Source organism: Aedes albopictus, chromosome 2 (genome assembly GCF_035046485.1).
Source record: "Aedes albopictus strain Foshan chromosome 2, AalbF5, whole genome shotgun sequence".
Classification (NCBI taxonomy): Eukaryota; Metazoa; Arthropoda; class Insecta; order Diptera; family Culicidae; genus Aedes; species Aedes albopictus.
This window is the reverse complement of record NC_085137.1, coordinates 400,460,695-400,484,291: the sequence shown is the minus strand read 5'-3', so window position 1 is coordinate 400,484,291 and position 23,597 is coordinate 400,460,695. Positions and strand designations below refer to the sequence as shown.

At 44.3% G+C, this 23,597-nt stretch overlaps 1 protein-coding gene across 1 annotated transcript; it reads left to right on the top strand.

Moving 5' to 3' along the window:
- Positions 1-722: 722 nt before the first annotated feature.
- Positions 723-22,939, top strand: LOC109403674 (sarcosine dehydrogenase, mitochondrial). The gene is made up of 7 exons (XM_029879281.2): positions 723-911; positions 2,670-3,919; positions 3,976-4,173; positions 4,231-4,373; positions 4,432-4,537; positions 4,604-5,194; positions 22,655-22,939. Exons 1-7 carry the CDS (start codon positions 761-763, stop codon positions 22,913-22,915), a joined length of 2,700 nt encoding a protein of 899 aa, XP_029735141.2. The 5' UTR covers positions 723-760; the 3' UTR covers positions 22,916-22,939.
- The last annotated feature ends 658 nt before the right edge of the window (positions 22,940-23,597 follow it).

Below are 23,597 nucleotides of genomic sequence, written 5' to 3'. Positions count from 1 at the left end.
TTACAGCGCAAAACTTGAGCCTTAAACAGTTATAAAAGAGCACAAACTTAAAAAAAAATGCAAGTATGATAGAGGAAGATAACACCTTTTTTATCTGCTTGGTGTTGTGAATTTTATTCTGTGATTTACTCTTTGTCCAACAATTTTGCGAATTTGTTGGTGTTGTTTTTCATCAATAGGGTATAGCCGTAATACCTGGTACAATGTGCAATGTATACATGCAGATAAAAGACGCAGTGTACTTTGTCCTTGGCGTCATGAGATTTTGTACCTTATATAGCAAGAAATGAGGTCATCTGTCGATGAAATTGCAAAACTGCATTGCCAAAAAGTGCGACTCACGTAAACAAGAAAGTTCAATGTATCAACTGTTGAGTGTTGAGTTTGAACAATTCAAATCATTCAGGTCATCCCAATATACGTACGTATGTTACGTTGCTTCACATCCTCGCATCGCTCCAGAAAGGTTCATCAACTCGGATAACCTCTTTACCTCACCCGAAGAAGAAAGAACATCATGTACGTACATACTAGGGTCTGCGGCCACGTCTTGCTGGTCTATCAGCTGGAGATAGGCATGCTAGAAGACGTTCGCGAATGCCATGGCGCACGACGAGAAGAGGCTTATCAAAAAAGAGGCAACGGTTTTCAAGAACTGCGGCCGCGAGTCGACGTCCAGTCAGTTCAAGATTGAGTTTCGCGAAGATTGGTTGTTGCTGCCTCTAAAGAAAAGTGAAAATAGTCGACTAAACGGTAGAAAATGTTTCGGTTAGGGAAGCAAAGTGTCGCAAAGTTTAAAGAACAGATCGGTGGCCAGAGGGCGTTGGTTGACAGGATTAGTAGTGAACTTGCCAAGCGCAGTTTGTCGTCGGGATCGAGCTTACCGGAAAGTGCCGATGTGGTTATCATCGGTTAGTATTCTGAGACGCTTGATTACTACAAGTGGAAGTGGTTAAAAGTGAAAGTTTAACCTAAGGATTTCTTATTGAAAATTGGGATTTTGTATTGCAGATATTAAAGGTTTTCTAAAGTAATTGAAGTATGAAAACTGTATGTTTGATCCTTTAAATCCTCTTACCTTCGTATATATCGATCTATACCGGTTCAATAAACCTATTCCTTCTATACTTAATCTCAGACCCATGCAGGGATGGAAAATGTCGCGGAATTTCATGAAAAAAATGTCATGACATTTTTCTATTCACACAACATTAAATGTGTATTTCTGTTCATACGCATCAACTGTCCATAACACTGATTAGTTATGGATAATCAATGATGTCGTCGACTAACATTTCCAACTAAGTGCAGTGAAATTAGCAAATAACGAAATTACATTTTTATGACATTTCCCATCCCATGTAAGATTTGACAGTTAGAAACACTGTTATGTACGGGCTGAACTGTGTGATAGACTTTTCTGTACTGCCTACAACTTAAACTATTGTTGACGATTTTTTGAAGTCTTTTTCCTCCCAAATTCCTGACCAAGGATGGGAAATGTCATAAAAATGTCATTGCGTTATTTTGCGAATTTCACTTCACTTAGTCGGAAATGTTAATCGACGACATCATTGATTATCCATAACTACAGTAGACGTTCGATCGGTGCAAACGGTTTAACTACAATTCTTTTCAACTGCAAGTCCAGTAAGTGCACCAATTTTGCAGTTATCGCACCGCTGTCAAAAAAAAAACAAATTGGGATTCTCATGCATTTTCAGTTGCATTGTTGTATTTCTGAAGGGATTTTGGCTGCGTTCAACACCAAGTGACAGCAATTTGACGTTGTCAGTTGTAACAGTTTACGAATTACATTCGGTAACTGAAAAGTAAACACGTTGCATTTATCGAACATCTACTGTAATCAGCGTTTATGGACAGATGATGCGTATGAACAGAAATTTACATCGAAAGTGGTGTAAATGGAAAAATGTCATGTCATCTTATTGGAGAGACGAACCAGCCAAGGGCTGAAAGTCTCTCAAATAAAGACAAATCAATCAATGTCATCTTATTCATGAAATTCCACGACATTTTCCATCCCTGGTCCTGGCCGAAGTCACCCTGAAGGTATCACCAGGTTCTTTAAGGTCTGACCGACATTTGTTAGCTTGTGTATATGATGTTCTATAGTAAATCTTATATTATAAATCTTATAGTTATAGTGTTTCGGGTTTCGATGAATTCTTAGACTATAGCTCTTACACACTGCAAACAGTTTTTGTAAACGTTCATTTACTTCTGTTGTTTAAAACTTTCCATCAACAATTATTCCTCCAGCAATGCTTGCTTCAAAAATGTTTTCTTCATTTTGCATCAGAAGCCTTCATTTCCAAATCGCTTTAACATATACGTAGCCCAGTTTCGATTTCGATAACCTTGACGATCCCCACTGGTGAAGCGAACGATGCTGGGATTGACGTTCGTTTGCCTATTAACTCAACCGGATTATCGCTTGAGTCGAAAACGCTCACCTCAAAGGTTACAACCGTTATCAGGCGAACTATGCCGGTTCGCCTCTCCACTGCAACAATCTCTCTTTGCCAAGTTGTTTGCAAACAGCTTCAAAACAGCAAATCTGTTTCCAAACAAATCTTATTTTTATCAATATTGTTTTCTGAGTTTTGTTTCTGTTTTCTAACGCCCCACTGCCGGCCGATGAACAGGAGGCGGATCAGCTGGATGCAATACGCTGTATCAGCTAACGAAACGGGGCATACGTGCCGTATTGTTGGAAAAGGCTAAGCTCACCGCAGGCACCACATGGCACACGGCAGGTTTGGTATGGCGCCTGCGGCCCAACGATGTGGAGATCAAGCTACTGGCTTCGACCAGGAACCTGCTGATGAGCTTGGAGGAAGAAACTGGCTACAATTCGGGATGGATCAACAACGGTGGACTGTTTATATCTCACTCCGACGAACGCTTGGACGAGTACAAACGCTTGGCTACGCTCGGCAAGTGCTTTGGCATTGAAAGTCAGATTCTATCACCGCACGAAGCCCAGAAGGTGTTTCCACTGCTAGATCCCACGTCTTTCACGGGGGCTCTGTTCTCTCCGGGAGATGGCGTCGTAGATCCAGCGATGATGTGCACGGCGCTAACAAAAGCTGCCTTGGCCAACGGAGGAACCGTAGTGGAGGACTGTACGGCTACCAAAATCGTAACAGGAGAAAACCTGCTGGGCGTTAAGGATGTCCGAGGCATAGTCACCAACAAGGGAACCATCCGGACGAATACGGTTGTCAACGCCACAGGCGTTTGGGGTAGAGACCTTATCGAACCATTGGGCATCCATCTACCATTGATCCCTATGAAGCACGCGTATGTCGTTTCCGAAACTATGGAAGGCATCCACCAAATGCTACCGAATATCCGGGATCACGACTATTCGATATACTTCCGCATCCAAGGAAAGTCCATCTGCATGGGAGGCTACGAGAACAACCCCGTCTTACTGGACCGAGTCCCGGGAGATTTCCACTTCGGCTTATACGACCTGGACTACTCTGTGTTCGACACGCACATCCAAGGCGCGGTCAAGCTGTGCCCGGAATTCGGCACCGCCGGTATCAAGAGTACGATCTGCGGGCCGGAGTCCTTCACGCCAGATCACAAGCCCTTGATGGGACCGGATCCTTTGATCAACGGGTTGTTCCACAACTGCGGGTTCAATTCGGCCGGTATGATGCTGGGCGCTGGGTGTGCCGAGCAGCTTGCCCAATGGATCATCCACGATAGGCCAGACCTGCACATGTTCGCTTACGATGTCCGTCGGTTTTCTCCGAAACAAAAGAAGGCCCTCAATTGGGCCACGGAAAGAAGTCACGAGGCGTACGCTAAGAACTACAGCATTGTGTTCCCGCACGATGAAGCACTCGCGGGACGAAACTTCACCGTAGATCCGTTCCATAAGGTAAGATTCATCTGATGATCAGTTTGAATTGCACTTGACCTTGATTGCAATTATAGCAAATGATCCAACACGGAGCGGTGATGGAGGAACGACATGGTTGGGAACGACCAGGATACTTCCTTCCGGAAGACACAGTGGTTGTTCAATCGTACGATTGGTATGGATACTACGATTATCCGAAGAATACGAATACCAACTATGAGGACACTTTGAAGAAGGATTACACCTTCGGATTTCCAGAACATCATGATCTGGTGAGTTCACAAATGTTAACCCTATCCTAGCGAAACTAATCGTCTCCCTTCTTATAGATTGGCGAGGAGGCACTGACTTGCCGCCATGACGCAGCTATGTTCAACCTTAGTTACTTCAGCAAGTTGTTCCTCACCGGAAGCCAAGCCAAGGAAGCCGTTGAGTGGATCTTTACCGGCGATTTGAACAAGCCGATCAACAAGTAAGTTCATTACCCAATACTCTGCAATGTAAAACTGTATGTAACATCCATCTTGCAGAACTGTCTACACTTGTGCGTTGAACAAACGAGGCGGCGTTGAGGCTGACGTAACCATCAGCGTCGTTGAGTCCGGACAGGGGGAACTTCACGATCCAATCTTCAAGGTAAGACCCCACAGTACAGCACTACTTCGCAACAATTCCTCACGAAATACATTTCTTCCAACGTAGGGACGTGGCTACTACATCGTAGCGGGTGGAGCTTCGGCCTACCACACCAAGTCGCACATTTGGGCGGCCATTCAGGAGAAGGCCCTCCGGGCCGTCGTTACCGATCACACCGAAGAGCTGGGCGTCCTCTCGATCCAGGGCCCAAAGAGTCGAGAAATCATCCAGAAGATCACCGATTTCGATCTCAGCGACGAGGAAAAGCTACCGCCGAACTCCACTGCCATCTTGAGCATCCAGATCAACCCGTTCTACAAGTGTAACGTGCGAATTCTGCGGGTTAGCTTTGTCGGAGAGCTGGGTTACGAGTTGCACATTCCGGAGGAGAGTTGCAACGATGTCTACAATGCGTTGATGAAGGCCGGCTACAAGGAGGGACTGAGGAATGCCGGATACCGTGCTCTGTACTCGTTGAGTAGTGAAAAGGGTTACCACCTGTGGGGATACGATTTGCGAACGGATGATACGCCGGTGGAGGCCAATTTGGGATTCACCTGCCGGAAGCGTGGAGACTATCAGGGACGGGCCGCTGTCGAGAGGCAACTGGAGAACGGAGTGAGCAAGCGACTGGCTTTCTTCACTCTCAATGAACAGGTAAGTGTTATATGATAGGATGCTTGAGACCACGTGACGCATGACTAATATCGTTCTAAACTTTTTCCACGAATTTTTCTGGCGTTCTTGCAGGAGTTCATACTGGGATTTCTCCATTAAGTCTTTCTCGATTTCCTACACGCAACTAAAAAACCTTAGGAAAGTCATAAGATTTTTGCCATAATTAAACTGAATGCCGTGAAGAATATCTCATGAAAACTCATTTTCATAAGATTTTCTTATGCCATGCCATAAAATATTTTTATGGCATCCATACAGTTGAGTAATGGCAAAAAAAATCATAAGGTATTTTGATTAATTTCGTTAGTTTTGTTCACTGAGTGTATAGAAGTTTCTTCTGAGATTCCTCCTAGAGTTCTTTCTTAGATTTCTTGAGGAACTCTCTCTGAAATTCCTTCAGAAGTTCCTTCTGAAATTCATCCAAAAGTTCTTTCTGGTTCCCTTGAAGAGTTTTTCCCGTTTGGGATTTTCCATAAGTTCCTTCTATGAATCCACTGATTCCTCTTCTTCCTTTCGGATATTCTTTAGCTTCGGCGTTCTTCCAGAAGTTCCTGCCCCAATTAACCAGTGATCGTATAAGATGTTGAATAAAATGTAAAAATTGAGGCGATAAGCGTACATTTCACATGCGCCCAAATGGAGGCATGTACTCATGCAGGAGTTCCTTTTGAGATTCCTCCAGAAATTCTTCCCGGGATTCACTTATATACACGGCGTGTGTATGGGAAAAGTTTATAACAAAAAAAATAGGCATCGTCAAATTTTTCGCTATTCAAAAATAGAGGCTTTCAGCTTTCATTTGCAGGGTCCCTCAAAAACATCCACCGGGGGATCCCGAACAACTTTTTCAGAATACAGTTTTTCCCCATACAAAATGCACGGTTCCAAATTAATCCCTATTTCTACTTAACAAACACACCCAATTTTTGTATGAAAAAGTTCCCCCGATGGAATATTTCGATGTTGGGCTTGAATGAAAGCTGGTAGCGTCAACTTTCACGTAGCGTAAAAATTAGCGATGCCCATTTTTTTGTAATAAATTTGTTCTACCAGACACACCGTGTATATATTTATTTCGAGATTCCTCCAACAATTCCTTCTTGGAAGCTTCAAGGAATTTCTTTCAGGGTTCTTTCAGAAATTTCATTTTAAACTCCTATAGAATTTCCTTCTGAGATTCCTCTAGAAATTCTTTTTAAAACTTGACAAAAGTCCCTTCTGAGTGTCATCCAGAAACTTCTCCTGATATTCTTCCTGGAGTACTTTGAGGATTTCCTCCGTTGATTCCTCTTGGTCTAGGAGTTCCTTTGGTGATTCCTTTAAGAATTCCGTCTTGGAATAATTACGAAATTCTTTATGGTACATATTCCCACAAGAACTCAATATTCCATGTGTTCCTTCTGTAACTCCTGCAGATCATTGTAGAATACCTCAGGAGGTTCATTCAGGAAGTCTTTAACATATTCCTAAAGGAATTCCTTCAGGAGTTTCTTTAAGAGCTTTTTTGGATTTTGTTATAGAATTCTCCAACGAATGCCAATGAATTCCTTGAAAAATTCGTACAGGTTTCCCTTTAGGAATGCTTCTTCTCCTTCGTTTTTTTTTTAATTTCAGAACTCTTAGAATTTCGAAAAAAGTCTTCCGGGGAACTTCCTAAGGGGCCATCCATATACCACGTGGACAACTTGAAGGGAGGAGGGGTTCAAGAAAAGTCCACGCTTGTCCACGGAGGCGGGGATGGGGTTCTGCCAAATGTCCACGTGGACAACATTGATATACCGTAAACCGGGGTCAAATTGATCTCAGGGTCGAAATTGATCAGACGTTTTTCTATTAGACAAATCATACTTCAAATAGTTTGCTTACCTACAGATATCGTATCATATCAGATTCCAACAGCACGATACTTGCAGGGAAACTACTTAAAGTAGGGTAGCGAACCACTTGGGCAGCGGCCGGTATTTTGGGCACTCTTCGCTATAACTCAGTCAATTCCAAACCAATTGAATTGAAATTTTTTCATTGCGTTCCAAAAATTGTGTCAATTGGTTCAGAATTGGTTGAGTTATAGCAGAAAAGTGCCCAAAATAGGATCCCTGCCGAAATGGTTCCACTTCCCACAGAAAAACGTCTGATCAACTTCGACCCGGGGATCAATTTGATCCCGGTTTACTGTACAAATTAAGAAATTAAGAAATTTACAGCCCTAGATTGAAAATTGCCTTCTTCCCGTCTGTTACCAAAGCACAACTATTTAGGACTGATATCTGACTCTACGACAAGATCGAAGGAATCCGGTAGAGTTCTCCTAAGAACTTCCAAAAAAGTTCTCTTTTAAAAGAATTCCTGAATAAATGTCCCGGAAAATATTCGAAAGATCTCCTGAAGAAACTTCCACAAGAGTTCCCTCAGGATCTTTCGAAGAAATTCAATTTGAATACAAATTTGCTTGTCATTAAAGTGGTTTTCGATAAGTACTAAGCAATTTTGTTGATAAAATGCGTAACATTTTAAGCATCACTGTCTTAGGGCATTCCGAGGAAGTTCCAAAGGGCCTCAGGGATGTTTAAGGGGATCACATGGGGGTTCCAGGGGGCCTTTGCGTTCCAGCGTTTCCAGCGTTCCATGGAAGTTCCAGAAAATCTCAGAGGGTTTCAGGGGGTACTAATAGATCAGGACGGTGCTTCAAAAAGATCCCAGGAGATCTCAGGGGCATATCGAGGCTTGAAGCCAGAAGATCTCAGGGGCGTTTCAAGGGGATCCATGGGGGTTTCAAATGGAGTTGTCGATAAAGAGTTGTTGTTGTTTGTTTATTAACAGGGATTTTAACCTTTTATGGGTCATTCATCCCGTGTCGATAAAGAGTGTCCCGACCCAAATAACACCATGAAAATAGTGTATAACTTTTGATTGCATGCGTTCAAAGGGCTGATTTTTTATCCAACATCAGTATATTATGTGTAGATTCAAATTTCAGCAGAATCAGTTTTGTATTGACGGAGATATCTCCGACGTGAGAATATTAGATTTTTAGAATCTTGTACACTCATTCTGAAAGCGTTTTTTTTTATCTGTATTAACCCTTCAGGACGCGTGCTGTAGTGAAAAGTACAACACCACTGAAAAACCTCGCTCGTCGTATACAGCGCGAGCGCTGTGCAGTTTCTTGATGTTGCGCGTCCTGATAGGTTAACGAGATTTTTAGCCCTAGGCTAGTTCATCTCGGGACGGGACCCACGCTGCACTTCCCTTCCGAAGGAAGAACCCACATTTTGTGAGATTGTCGGGAGTGGGATTCGATCCCATGTTCTCGGCGTGATGGTCACGTGCTTTAACCATCACACCAGGTCCGCTCCTCGATCCCTCCCGATGTGGTCTCCGGGGAGTCTAGCGAAGTTCCAAAGGGTCCCAGGGGCGCTTCAGGACTCAGGAGGTCTCATGAGTTGGGGTTTCAATGACGCTTTAGGTGATTTTTAGTTTTAGGTGCTTTTGGGGAGGATTCAGGGGGTTCTCAAAAGCGTTTGTGGAGGTCTCAGAGGGTTTGAGGGTCGTTCCTGGAGGCTTACAGGGACATTCTGGAGGGTTTATGAATGTATTTGAAGACGTTTCAGGAAGTCTGACGGGGTTCCAGAGGATGTCAGGAGATTTGAGAGGCGTTTCATGTGGTGCCTGGGAATCCCAAGGAAGTTCCAGGAGGTTACAGAAGATCACAAGGGCATTTTGTATAAGGGGAGTTTCAGAAGGTTTTCGAAGACATTTCAGTCCCTGGAAGATTCCGGGGCCCTATGAAGCGCTTCTGAAACCTCATGGTACCCCCTGAAACATAGGGTCAAATATTTGTCCAAACAGAATCCAATGCTCAAACTCGATCGAATTTCCATTAGTGTCAAATTGATGTTTTTTCTTGAGTTCTTTCCTTGTCCAAAAATTTAACCTTGTGTACTTCAGGCTTTAGTTGCAATTAAAAAAAACACACACACATACAGCCATTAAGGAATTCCTAAAGGAAAATCTCAGAAGAAACTCCTGGGACAATCTACTTCTGGAGAAATCCCAGATAGAATCTCTATTGGAATTTCTGCAGAAACTCCTCAAAGAATTCTAGCTGGAGCTTCTGTAAGCCTAAGTAAACCCTTCGAAGAATCTCGTAAGAAGTTGTCCATAAACCACGTGATTATTTTTTGGGAGATTCAGCAGAAGAAGAAATCCCCTCAAGAATAACAGAAAAGGGAATTTATAAAATAAGAAATCCTAGGAGGAACTTTTATGGAACTCCTGGGGGAAGCCCAGGAGGAATTTTCAAAAAGATTAATCACAAAAGGAACTTCTAGAAGGAATAAAAAATGAACTTCTTGAAGAAATACAAGTAGGAACTCTCAGAAGAAGTACAAAGATTTCTAGAAGAAACTGCTGGATGGAATCCAAAACAGAACTGGAAGAATTTTGGATAGGATTCCTGAAGGAATCTCAGAATAAACTCTAGGAGGACTCCCAGAAGACGCGCAGAGACGCAAAGGCATCTGTGATAAAATATACAATATTTGAAGAAAAATTTCATTAAAATTTGGCATTGTTTTTACAATCCCGTTTTGCTATTCCTCAATAATCTCATTGAAATACCAAGAGTTTCAGGTTGTTGAGGTAGGCTTTCAAATTGAAATCTACAATAGTATGGTGGTTTCAAAAAGGTTTTTCTTTTAATTTCAAAAATATATTCACTGCGAAAACTGAAAAGTGTGGCGAAAACATTTCAAGAATTTCCTACAAAATCAATGAATTTTGTTTTGCTTCAGATATGTATTCCTTAAAAATCTAAGACTATGGATCAATGAAGCCTACTTTCATTCCATTCGCCGCATGTAAACAAAGGCGCCACCGTATATGGACATTAACATTGTTACAGCAGTTTTAGTTATTTTAGTGATCCATTGCTTAATAACATTCTGACTAAAATTACGGAATTCCAAAGGTAACTCATTTGAGAATTTCTTATGAAAATATTTTAAAAATGTTATTATTTTCCGAAATGTTAAATTCTAGGGAAGCTTATATATAGAAAAAGGTAAACGCGCGTTTTTTCGGCAAGGCCATGCTGCGGGTAACGTGTTCGATTACCGGTCGGGCCCAGGAATTTTTCATATTGCAAATTTTCTTGACTTTCCTTGAGTGTCTTCGTCTTTTTCTTGGCGTAACATCCCCACTGAGACAAAACCTGCTTCTCAGCTTTTATTAACTGAGAGTTTCTTCTGCAAATGATCATGTTGTGTGTGTAGGGTAACCAATACAATTTGGACCCCTATATATTTTGGACCCCCTGGGTCGTATTTTCATAACTTTCACAGATTTAATGAAAAGATGACTTAAATTTTTAGAATCATTCGCTAAACTACACACCAAATTTTTAGTGCTGGAAATCAGCTGATTTTTTTTGTGCTGTAAGTTCAGCAACCCATTCAGCAACAAAAACGTTGCTGATCATCCAGCAAAGCCCATCGTCAACAAAGTGACAGTTCTTTTGCTGAACTTTCAGCAACATTGCCAATTTGTTTTGCTGATTCATCAGCAATCGGGGATGTAAATAAATGTTGCTGCTTTACAGAAAGTTGTGTAGAAAAAAAGTAAAATATATGTTCCTTCGTTGAAAACAAGTGTAGTTTCGTTACATTAAAAATCATTTATTATTTAATCTTGATGATTCAGTCAAAACATACATAAAGAAGGCTCTTCACGCCGGTTTGAACAATCACCATTCCTCATCCCATGAGCCTTTTCATCCTTGTTTTCATCACATGCCTGGAAATCGAAGGTTTTGTTAAGATCTAACATTTACATAAGAAAATACACTTACAGAACCATCCAATGGTCATTATTTAACAAGGTTTGGTTGACACGTATCGAATAATAATAATTATTCAACTGCTTTGTATAATTTTCTCACAAAGTTCAGATTGTACTGAAAATTATTATGTTTGACGTACCTGGGTGACAGCTCAAATAATTTGCTGGTTTTCAGTAATTTTTATTTTGCTGATACGCATTCAGTAATTGCCTTTGCTGGTTTTCGGCAGCTGTTCAAAGTGACGGCTGATTTTGAACGTTCTGTCAAACAAAATGCTGAAAACCAGCAAAAATGCAATTGCTGATTAGTAATCAGTAAATTTTATAGCTGAAAATCAATGAAAAGGTGCTTTGACTGCTGAACAACAGCAAAACAATGTGTTGCTGAAGCAGTTTCAGCAAATTATATTTATTGCTGGAACGGAAGACGAAAATTTGGTGTATAGATTGTTCTGCACGAGCAGCAATTATTTCTGTCGTAAAAAGAACTAATTTGGTCCGGTCTTGGTGTAAGATTACGTAACGATTTATTCGCTCTCTTCGATATCTATAATGATATAGGGGTTGATGCGTACGGTTTGATAGTTTATTTGCAACTAACTGGTCTGGCTCTTGTATAGGCTTATATGAGATGCTCATGATCGATCAAATGCAATTCTAATTTCTACCTACGTTCGTCGGCTGTGCGATCGTTCGGTACGAAGATAAGGAAGGGTTAAAAATTCGCACATGATAGAGTAGGAGAACTATTTCAGGCTAATCTACTACTACATTAGAGTGGTACAATTCAATTGGGTTCTAATTCAATTTTCACCATAGCCGGCCACCGTTGAAAAGTTTACTTTTCAAACGAACCCTATTCTACAGACTACTTGGTGGGCCGGTAGTAACTATATAATATAAACACAACTTCGTAACACGTGCTTCTTCGGTTTGTTGATCACTGTTCGGCTCCGACGCGTGCATCCTGGGTGCATCGCCGGGGTGGTTGACCTCTTCGGATTGTTGACAGCTTCGGGTTGTTGACATGAGAGGACATCGACCTCTTCGGGCTTGGCAGACTGCAGGCACTTCATGATCAGCGGGTGGCCGATCCTTCACACTTGGCGGAATGCCAATTCTTCTCGGTCGGCGAATTGCCGATTACTAGCTTCGGTTGGCTGAACACGGAATGGCATCACACTGGCGCAGGCTCTTGGCGGTTTGACGATGATACCGACCTCGGGCGTGACGATTGGCGTTTTGGCGTACCTCGGGAACAGGAGTGATGTAGTATACAATAGATTGACGGTGTAAAACCGGAACAACTCACCTTCGGAACTAAGTATGTGGAGCCTGAAGAAAATCCGTTTGCTTGAAGCGTTCGAAGAGAGTGTTCACACGGTTGTCGGTTTGGCAAGGTTCGAGGCCAGTGTTGGAGGCCAGTTGTCGTCAGAACACCAGAGCGCCAGGGGCCAGTCTCGGATATCATCGATGTCGTAGTTGTTCGGGAACGAAAGGGAAGCATTAGTTTTGTACTAAGGGTTAGTGGTTGGACAAAACATGAGCGGGCATGCTGTTACATCTCGGAAAGAAGTTCGTTGTCCTCAGCGGTTGCTGGTGGTTGTACCGGAAGGACGCAAACCTTGGAAATTGCGCGCCGGTATTCGCCATCCTTGGTTCGGACAGAGACCACCCGAACGTTCCCATCGTCGCCGTGGAAGATCTGGGTAACACGGCCGTAGAGCCACCTAAGCGGCGGGAGATTTTCGTCCTTCAGCAGTACCATCGTGCCGATACGGATGTTATCCCGCAAACGAGTCCATTTCGTGCGGGGATGGAGGCCAGAGAGGTACTCGGTACTCCAACGCTTCCAGATGCGACGAACGAATTCTTGTGTTTGCTGGTACCGATCCAAACGATTCGAGGGAACTTCTTCGTACGACGGTTCCGGAATGGAAACCAACGGACGGTGGATCAGAAAGTGACCCGGAGTGAGAATTTCTAGGTCCTCCGGTTCGGACGTCAGCTGGGTAAGCGGACGGGAGTTTAAGCAGCTTTCGATTTGGGCCAAAACCGTTTCAAGATCGTCCTTCTGGAGCACTGTCGTTCCGATTGTGGCCTTGAAGTGCTTTTTGAAGGACTTAACCGCGGCCTCCCAGAGGCCGCCAAAATTGGGAGAACGTGGAGGGATGAATTTGAAAAATATCCCTTCTTCACCACAGTGAGTGGTGACAGCGTGCTTGTGTTGTTGTGAGCAGAATTGTTCTTTGAGATCCGCAAGTGTTCGTGAGGTACCAAGAAAATTCTTGGCGTTGTCGCATTCAATAACGGCTGGCCTGCCTCGGCGAGCTACAAAGCGCTTTAAGGCAGCGATAAATGCAGCAGTAGACAGGTCTGCGACAAGTTCGACGTGGATCGCTTTCGTCGCCAGGCACACAAAAATTGCAACGTAGCATTTGACCGGAGCTGACTTCCTCAGCGGATAGCGATAGAAGAGAGGACCACACAAATCGACACCGGTGGTCAAGAACGGAAACGCTGGAGTCACGCGCTCGGCCGGAAGGTCTCCCATAATCTGCTCGGATACAGTTGGTTTACAACGATAGCACTTCAAGCAGCTGTGTACAACTTTCCGCGCCAGGTTGCGTACTCGTAGGGGCCAGAACCTTTCCCGCACACTTGCGATCAGCAGCTGGGGTCCGGCGTGCAACAACCGCTGATGGTAGGAAACCATGATCAGCTCTGTTAGCGGATGATGAGTGGCGAGAATTATCGGGTGCTTGCGATCTTCGGACACAGGCGCGTTTCGAAGCCGGCCACCGATGCGCAGGACGCCATTGGTGACGACAGGACAGAGGTTTTTCAATTTCGAGGTTGTCTTGACTTGACCGCCAGCGCTGAGGGCTCGGAGATCTTCGTGGAACGACTCGGCTTGTGCCAGACGAACGAGCGTGTTGGTTGCTTCAAGGAGTTCTGGCGCTTGGATGAATCCGGTGATTCGACGCTGCCGGTTGGCAGGTGTGCTGTTGTGGATGAACCTTCGAAGGAGTGCCACCAGGCGAACTAGTGCCGGGAACGACGACCGTAGAGAGAAAATTGGATTGCAAGGCTGACTGTGCACTGGAAGAGCGATCGATCGTTCTTCTAGATCTCCAGCGACGAAATCATCGTCGGACGTACGGATGTGTGACGGCCAAAACCTGGGCATCTGTTGGAGCCAGGCGGGACCGTGCCACCAGAGGTCGGTTTCCTTGAGTTGAGCGGGCAGCATTCCTCGGGAGATTATGTCGGCGGGGTTTTCCATCCCAGCCACGTGCCCCCAAACTCCAGCTCTGGTTAGATGTTGGATCTCGGAGACTCTGTTGGCTACAAACGTTTTCCAGCGGGACGGAGTTCCGGCCAGCCAGTGCAGCACGATTGTTGAATCGACCCAGTAGAAGCATTTGAAATCCATCTTCAGGCTTTGCTGGACCTTCTGGAAAAGGTGGCTGAGCAACAGCGCACCGGAGAGTTCGAGGCGGGGAAGGCTGATCTTCTTTTGCTTCTTACTATTTCCCAACGGAGCGACCTTCGATTTCGAGGTGAGGAGGTGTACAGAGATCTCTCCATTGGCGGAAACTGCTCGGAGATATACGCAGGCTCCGTACGCACGTTCTGAGGCATCGCTAAAGCCGTGTGCTTCGAGAATGACGGGGTTGGAAATTGGAATGACCCATCGTGGAACGGCGATGGATTCGACTGCAGCAAGCTCGCTCCTGAACTGCAGCCAACGTTGTTGGAGATCTTCTTCCAGCGGTTCGTCCCAGGCCTTCTTGTTCTCCCAGAGCTCCTGCATGAAGCTCTTAGCGAGTACGATGACTGGACCTACGAGTCCTAGGGGATCGTAGAGTCGAGCAGAATCGGAGAGCGCAATACGTTTTGTGATAACACTCTCTTCATTCCACTTCGGAACATGGAAACCGAGGTTGTCGGTAGCTGGCGTCCACTTGAGGCCTAGGGTTTTGACGGACGGAGTAGAATCAAGATCGAGTACGGCACGTCCATCACGGAGCTCGACAGGAATGTTCTCCAGAATTTCGGAAGAATTCGACGACCATTTACGAAGGCTGAGACCGGCGGATTGCAGCAACTCCAGAAGCTGATTGCACAGGACCTTCCCTTCGTCAGCATTGTTGACTCCGCTAATCATATCATCCATATAGAAGTCGTTGGCGAGAACTGCCGCCGCGGCTGGATGCGACGACTGACCTTGTCTGGATAATTCCTGAAGACATTTCGTGGCGAGGTATGGCGCCGAGGATGTTCCATACGTCACCGTCTTGAGCTGGAAGACCCGGATCGGTTCTCCGGGTTTGTCTTGCCACAGAATTTGTTGGAGAGGGCGATCGCTTGGTATCACCAGGATCTGGCGGTACATCTTCTCGATGTCGGAAGTAATGGCAAACCTTGGCAATCGAAAACGCATGGTAATGCAGACGAGGTCTTCCTGCACCACCGGACCGACCATCAAGGCGTCGTTCAAGGAGACTCCTGTATCGGTGGCGCACGACGCATCGAAAACGACGCGAAGTTTGGTCGTTAGGCTATCCGGGCGGACAACGCAGTGATGTGGAAGAAAATAAGAGACAGACGTACTCGGCGTATCCGGAAACACTTCCTCCATATGTCCCAGCTGAAGATATTCATCGATGAATGCCGAGTATGAGGCCTGCAGCGCGGGATTTGCTTCGAGACGGCGGCTCAGCGAAAGGAGCCGACGTTTGGCTATCTCGTAGGACTGTCCTAGACGATTCAAGACTTCCGGCTTCTTTGGCAATGCCACAACAAATCTACCATCCTCGTCTCTGGTGGTAGTTGCCGAGAAGTAAGCTTCACAGGTCGATTCCTCGATGGACATCGTGCTTGATGACTGGCATGACTCAATTTCCCAGAACCTTACTAGCGAATCTTCCAGGGAAAGTGTGCTGCAGACATGTGCAGCAACTGCACGATTTGGAGGTTGGCTCAAGCCCACTCTTCCGGAGACGACCCAGCCCAGGGTGGTTTTCTGGAGGACCGGCTTTCCTGGGCCGAGCTTCACAAGACCTTCCAGAAGTAGATCGTAATACACCTCCATTCCGATGATCATGTCTACGGAGGCTGGCTCATGGAATTTCGGATCAGCAAGTACGATATCGGACGGCCATTCCCAGTTGGAGACATCCACGGAGTTCGACGGAAGATCGCGTGTTATCTCACCGAGAATGTAGAACTTCAAATCTGCACTGAAGTCAGTGCAGTGGGACAGAATGCTAAGCAGAACAGAATGGTTTGCTACAGTCGTGGAGCCTCCGATTCCACCGATGACATGATGATCCTTGATCTTCCGTGCTTGCAACCGCTGGACCAATCGTTCGGAGATGACATTCAGCTGCGAGGCAGGATCTAGTAGAGCTCTGGCCCACAGTAGGTATCCGCTAGAATCGACGACCTTCACTAAAGCTGTCTGCAGCAGGACCGTTGACGGAATCTTGCGGACGTTGGCAACCAAGGAAGTGGAGCAATGACTGAGCGACGGAGGAGCAACGGGAACTGAAGCGACCGGGGTGGCTGGCGGAGGAGGCTGATTCGAAACAGTTGGATTTCTAGCGTTCTGAGGTTGGGTTTGCGTTTGTTCGGGATTGGGTGGACTTTGGGTTTGTTTCGGAGCTTGTGATTGGTTTGGATAGCGATTGCTTGCTTGTTGGTGTAGCATTGTGTGGTGCTTCTGCCCACAAACACGACACGCACTGGAGGAACAGTTCTTGATTTGATGATCAGGTGAAAGGCAATTGATGCAAAGTGCCTTCTTCTTCACTAGCTCGTACCTGTCTGCTACCGATGAGTTGCGAAAAACGTCGCACTTGAAGACCGAGTGTGCAGCCTGCTTGCAGAACGGGCACGGTTTGGACGGAGAGCTAACGACGGAATGTACTTGACTGATCTTTGGTTTCTGCATGCGAGGAGCCGCTGGAGGAGGATCGGAGGAACGGGGTTTGATCGGTGCGATTGATTGGAGAACCATAGCGTGATTCCTGAGGAATTGGAGAAGATCTTTGTATGCGGGAACATCCGTTGACTTATGGTGGTTCTCCCATTGACGCAGGGTGGACGAGTCTAACCGAGTACAGACCATGTGCGCTAATAGAACACTCCAGCCCTCAGTATCTACCTTCATCTTCTGAACCATCTTTAAGTTCCGTTCAAAGTCATCGATCAGTCGCACGAGGGAATCATAGCATTCTCGTTTGACTGGTTCAATTGAAAAGAGCGCATCAAGATACGTTTTAACAACGAGCTTTTTATTGTCGAAACGTTTTTGGAGCAAGTCCCAAGCAACCGAATAATTCGCAGCGGTTATTTCGATTGCTTCAACTATTCGCTTCGCTTCCTTCGTTAGGGAGCCTACAAGGTAGGACAGTTTGTCCACTTCGGACAAATTCGGGTTCGAATCGATAAGACTCTTGAATGAGTCTCGGAATGGTAACCAATCGGTAATGGTACCATCAAACGAAGGAAGTTTGACCTCAGGCAGTTTGATTCTCGATTGGAAAGGGTTAGGATTCATGTTCGCCGATCCAGAAGCGACGGCTTGCATGACCGGTGGGGGTGGAGGGTGTGCTCTACGCTCGGCTTCTGCCAAAAACCCAATCACTTTCACGTAGTTCTTTTCGAACTCATCACGCAACCGCCGATTTTCATCATCATGGTGTTCTTCGTCTTCCTCTTCTTCTATCAACTCCAGTTTCAAACGAATGGTCTGGAATTGACCAAAAGTTTCATTTAAGCGGTTTCGCCAACCCTCAATTAGGTACTTGTCCCTTTCCTCGTTATACAGCTGCACAAATTTCAGCATATTCTGCATAGAATCTAAGCAGAACTGCTCCTGCCTGCGAAGTGATTTGGAAGCAGGTGCCATATCGCAGCCTTCTAATTGTGGCTTTACAACCAACAGCTAATATCACGAGAGATTTGCTTGCCACCACCTCGTGTTAGAAATGCGCAAATCCTCAAACCAAAGCTCCAATTCTTTGTCAACGAACAAACAGAACGCAAAAGTTCATCCGATGAAAGGGTTAGTACAGAACATGCACTCTACTTACAGTAGGCAACAGTGCCGGGGGGCCGGTGCGCAGTATCCCCTTTGTCGGTGGGTCCTTTGTCAATTGACCCCTTTGTTGGATGAACCCAAGCCAAGCCAACTCCACGCGGTCGGAATGCTCAAGCCACGCGGGTCACACTTTCACTTGGTGCAGAATTCTGGGACACTTGGGATACCAGCACTACGTGTTTCTTCCTTTTACCGACCTATGCGGACAGATCACTTTTTTTCTTTCTTGTTCGAGTTCAATTTCAGGAGTTTCATCCACACATGCACTTCACAGTCCGTTGCACTATAGTTCTTCGGTCCGCGTTCGATCACACTGATGGGCAGCAATTTAATTTATTGCTTTTGCCCCACTCACAGGTCACAAACAGTTCGAGGAACAGTCCACCACCGGGTAATATTCTCCGCTTTTCTGTCGCCACGCGACCAGAACTGATTCCGTACTGATAGTACGATCACTAGATACCCCACGGTGGCCAAGACGGTGGCTCACTTTAACCGGCGCAAAACGTTATCACGACCCGATACGTGTTTCGCACTACCGCGAACCGACTACACTTCGACACTTCGACCGACACCAAACCATCCGGTTCGAAGGACCAATTTTATGTCGTAAAAAGAACTAATTTGGTCCGGTCTTGGTGTAAGATTACGTAACGATTTATTCGCTCTCTTCGATATCTATAATGATATAGGGGTTGATGCGTACGGTTTGATAGTTTATTTGCAACTAACTGGTCTGGCTCTTGTATAGGCTTATATGAGATGCTCATGATCGATCAAATGCAATTCTAATTTCTACCTACGTTCGTCGGCTGTGCGATCGTTCGGTACGAAGATAAGGAAGGGTTAAAAATTCGCACATGATAGAGTAGGAGAACTATTTCAGGCTAATCTACTACTACATTAGAGTGGTACAATTCAATTGGGTTCTAATTCAATTTTCACCAATTTCCTTACTGGAAATATCATTTATATGTCTTGAAATTATTTTTTGTTAATCTCATCATCCGTGCGAGTGCCGCGATATGTTTACGAAAAGAGAATGTGATGCTGGGTAAACTTGCAGATGTAAACAAAAACGTTTATCATTCTAGCGCATTAAATTCGCAAAGTTCATCTAATCAGCCTTTGTCAATCAAGTAATTCGGATGTGATCCAGCATATTTAAGTAGCAGATTCTTTGAAAATAGTTTCAAGTGAGTTTAAACACCGGGTGTCCATAATATAAATATACTTAAGAGGGTCCAAAACACATTGGGGTGTCCAAAACAGTGAAAACTGATGCTTCAAAATTCAGTTATTTTCATCAAATTTTCAGCCAGAGATGACCTTGTGGGTACTTTCAACGGGCAATGGAGACTTTTACGGTCATACTAACATCATCATTATGTGTAACACCCACTGAATCTGTTTGATTTTGACTAAAATTCAAACTAATGTCCTCTATAGGGAAGTGGAACCATCTCGGTAGGGGTCCTATTTTGGAAACTTTTCTGCTATAACTCAGTCAACTCTGAACCAATTGACACAATTTTTGGAACGCGATGAGATACGTATAGTATCTAGCCGTGTACAAAATTTCAAGTCTATTGGTTTGGAATTGACTGAGTTATAGCGAAGAGTGCCCGAAATACCGGCCGCTGCCCAAGTGGTTCGCTACCGAGTTCGCTACCCTATCCACAGACAAACAGACGTAATACTTGCGAAATTTCCATCGACCACGCTTTTAACGATCATATTAAATTTTCATAGTTGTGGCTTTCACAACCAGAGGCGCGCGCATCGTTTTTCTATGCGTTTGACGTTTCACACTAGCGCCTTCTGTTGACGATATTGCACAACACAGTGATTCGTGCAACTTTTCCACCAGGTGATGGTAGTGTGAACTGGGCGATGGATTTCCATGAAAATCGTTCAAGGTGTTACGTCTGTTTGTCTGTGCCCTATCTAAGGAAGTCAAGAAAATGTCCATTACAAAAAGTTCCTTGACCAACCGGAAATCGAAACCACCACGCTCAGCATGGTCAGTCATGCTGAAAACCCAGGCTTTTACAGCTGTGGCTATTTGGGCCCAGTATTGCAAACCTTTGCATAAGGGGCTGTTCAAGTTCATAAACCACGTAAACCAAATTTGAGCCATCTCAGACCCCCTCCCAACTCGTAGACTTTCGGCCATAGAAAAATTTAACTGAAAGTGCCAGAAGGAAATGCAAATGTTTAACGGATTGGCCATCTGAAGGAGCATTATCATCAATATGGATGTGTTGCAAAGATCAGTGTTTTCCAATCTATGTTAACGGGTCACGGGCCGAAAGTGTGAAGGTAATGTGAAATTGTTTTTCGGATTGTTCGCCGCAGTTATTACAATATGGATGGTTTTGTACTACTCAGTAGTTCCCAATTTATGGTCTTGGTCCATATCTGTTTCCCAACAATCTACAGGAGTACAGATAGCAAAGTACAATAAGTATTTTCCGATGGGAAGTATAATTAACAGAGAGGTATTAAAAACTAAGTGGCCATCAATCTTGGGTTCAAAAGTTACGAAAATTTCTCAAGAACCAAATTCTGCGCCTCAATATAGTAATGTGTTTCAGATATTTTGGAGCATTATGCGTAGGGTTTTTGACCCCATTACCGGCACCACAGGTAAACAAAATTGTGCATTACCTAAATTCATCCACTTCTTCCATCTAATCTGCCGTAATTCTGCAGAGTGACGTAAGCGACATTGATAGTTTTGGCACATTTTTTGGTTATAATGCATAAAACTCTTGGTTATCCTGTAAGTTCCTTCCCATAGATGATAGATTACGAATAGATCTTGCATTCTAGTACAGCAAGCATACCACAGTGTTATTTTTACATCAGATATTTTAAATAATATACCAACAAATGTCGAAATTGATTGATTGATTGATTTGTCTTTATTAGAGAGACTTTCAGCCCTTGGCTGGTTCGTCTCTAAATGTCGAAATTTTGAATGGCGCTTACGTCACTTTGCAGAATTACGGCAGTAATTTAGATACCTTATCGCATAAACTTGTTGTTAACAGTGATTGTTGTGAAGATTTTCTGCCTAGGCTTACCATCCGTCCTGATTTGGCAGGACATGTCCTGATTTTCGACCAATTTTGGCCAAAATTGCTTAACAAATCCGATGAGTTTTACTCATTTTCGAGAAAATACATGAAATGCCTGATTTTCTCTGCTGTGTTGATGGAAGCCCTATTTCTGCCGAAAAGTTGATTTTGAACAAGTTTATTGCACCTAGTCTAGCACCAATTCTCGGCACCAGTGCCGAACTTTCAGCAAAATCAAAAGGGGAAATCACTTCGGCACCCATCTTTGTGCTGCCGAAGTGCACTCGTCTGCATGTAACAGTTGTTTTGAGTTCTTGTGCGGCTTCAGAATGAAAGTGTAGCCAGCGTTGCAGAAATGTTACGGGAGACGATTACTTACGGAAGTGCGTTTGGAAAATATGCGGTAAATGATATTTTGATTTGTTTTGCTGTGAGGTGCCGGGAATTGACGCGGGTGCCCAAGTACAGTAAACGTTCGCTCGGTGCAAACGCTTTAACTGCAATGCTTTTTAACTGCAAGTCCGGTAAGTGCAACAATTTTGCAGTTATCGCACCGCTATCCGTCAAATTTCTGTCACAGCAGACGACAGCTGCATAGCGATGTACTTTTGAATGCATTTTAGATCACTTTCAGACCAACTGACAAGTCGTTGACGTCTGTCAGTCGTTGCAGTTAACGAATTTCATTCGGTAGGTGAAACGTAAACATGTTGCAGTTATCGAACGTCTACTGTAGTTCGAAACCCTAACTAAGAATAATCGCTAGGATCCGGAAAAAAACCTTGCCTTATACTTATGACACACATGCACTCAGCCAAATAACCATAAGATTTCCATAAGGCCCACCTTATGGAACGGCCTTTAAATAATTCATAATGATTCGGATGAATTTCATAAGGTCACTCTATGAAGTAAAATCGTCTCACAGCTTGGCTTTTATACATGTTTAGCAACATGGTATTCTCAAGCGTCGGTAGCCGTGTGGATAAAATACGGGCTCGGTGATCCCGACGTTCATGGATCGAATCCAGTCTGCTTCATTTTATGATTTTTTTTTGTTCTTTTCATAAGTCTATCTTATGAAATTTGTCATAGCAAGCACGATCAATTTTCATAAGGTATTCTTATGCCATCCATAAGAATTAGTTATAGCAAATTTTCATAAGGTATTTCGATGAATTTCGCTAGTTTTTTTCGCTGAGTGTGTGATACAAGAATCACTGTACAATTGCGCTTGAAATGAGTGCCATACTGAAAATTCTCTCAGTTCAAGTCAGTCTTGTTAGAATTTTCTTGAAACTGCGTACCGTTGTACAGGAATAACACTCGTATCACATGTCTGTCTGGGGTATTAGATCTTTGATTCTAAATTTAATTATTGAAAATTTCTTGATCTATTTATTATAGGTTCCCATCTGGGGCTTGGAAGCGGTGTATCGCAACGGGGAAATCGTCGGACACCTTCGGCGAGGCGAATATGGCTACACTCTGCAGAAACCCATCGGCCAGGCGTACATCACCCGAAAGGATGGCGACTACATCACAAACGAGTACATCAAGAGCGGCCACTATCAGATCGAAATCATGGGAAAACTGCACGACGCCCAGTGCCACCTCAGAAGCCCGTTCGATCCGAAGGGCGAGCGGATATTAGGAATTTATAAATAAAAATGTTAACTAGTTTTACAACAATTTTACGACGCATTCCTAATCCTTGCTTCTGTGGTTATCACCCGGCTCCCATTATGCAGTCCATAAAAATTTATTACATTTGTCCTTGTCAGGGTGACATCGGTTTAGCATCCGAAATTTATGGCGCAAGTCCTCTCTGCACTCACAGTCATCAGTCCATTCTTGAAAGTGAGAAAAGATCAACCACAAATTTGTCGAAATTTGATCCCTCCTCGCCGTTAATTGCTCGCACATCATATTAGGAGAAAAGTGAAAGGAAAGACCCTCTTCTGATGCCAGCCAAGTTCAAGAGCCGTGGAAAAGAAAACAAATGATCGAGAAGTGGAAAGGTTGAAAACTGCGCGCGCATGTAAGGAAAAACTCGTCCAGCTCAAGTGCTCAAGTGGAACCAAACAAACGGTAATCGGATTCCGACAGATTTCCGCGGCTCTGCCCTGATGGCGATGAGGATGGGATGGCTGAGTTTGGTGACAGTGTTTCTGTGAATTCTGTACGGGTGAAAGAAACAACATAATAAATTATCACTAATTTGTCTTCATTTAGGCACAGAGCTTAAGCCTAGCCACGCGACTTTCGACAATGGAAACGATCAAAGGATTTGTATGGAAGAGACTTTAGGGTTATTTATTTAGATAATGTTCAGCATCTACTTAAATTG

Coding starts and splice junctions, on each gene's coding strand:
- LOC109403674 (XM_029879281.2), top strand. CDS start 761: ATGTTTCGGTTAGGGAAGCAAAGTGTCGCAAAGTTTAAAGAACAGATC. Junction 4,374..4,431: donor TTGAACAAGCCGATCAACAA/GTAAGTTCATTA, acceptor TCCATCTTGCAG/AACTGTCTACACTTGTGCGT. Junction 5,195..22,654: donor TCTTCACTCTCAATGAACAG/GTAAGTGTTATA, acceptor TATTTATTATAG/GTTCCCATCTGGGGCTTGGA.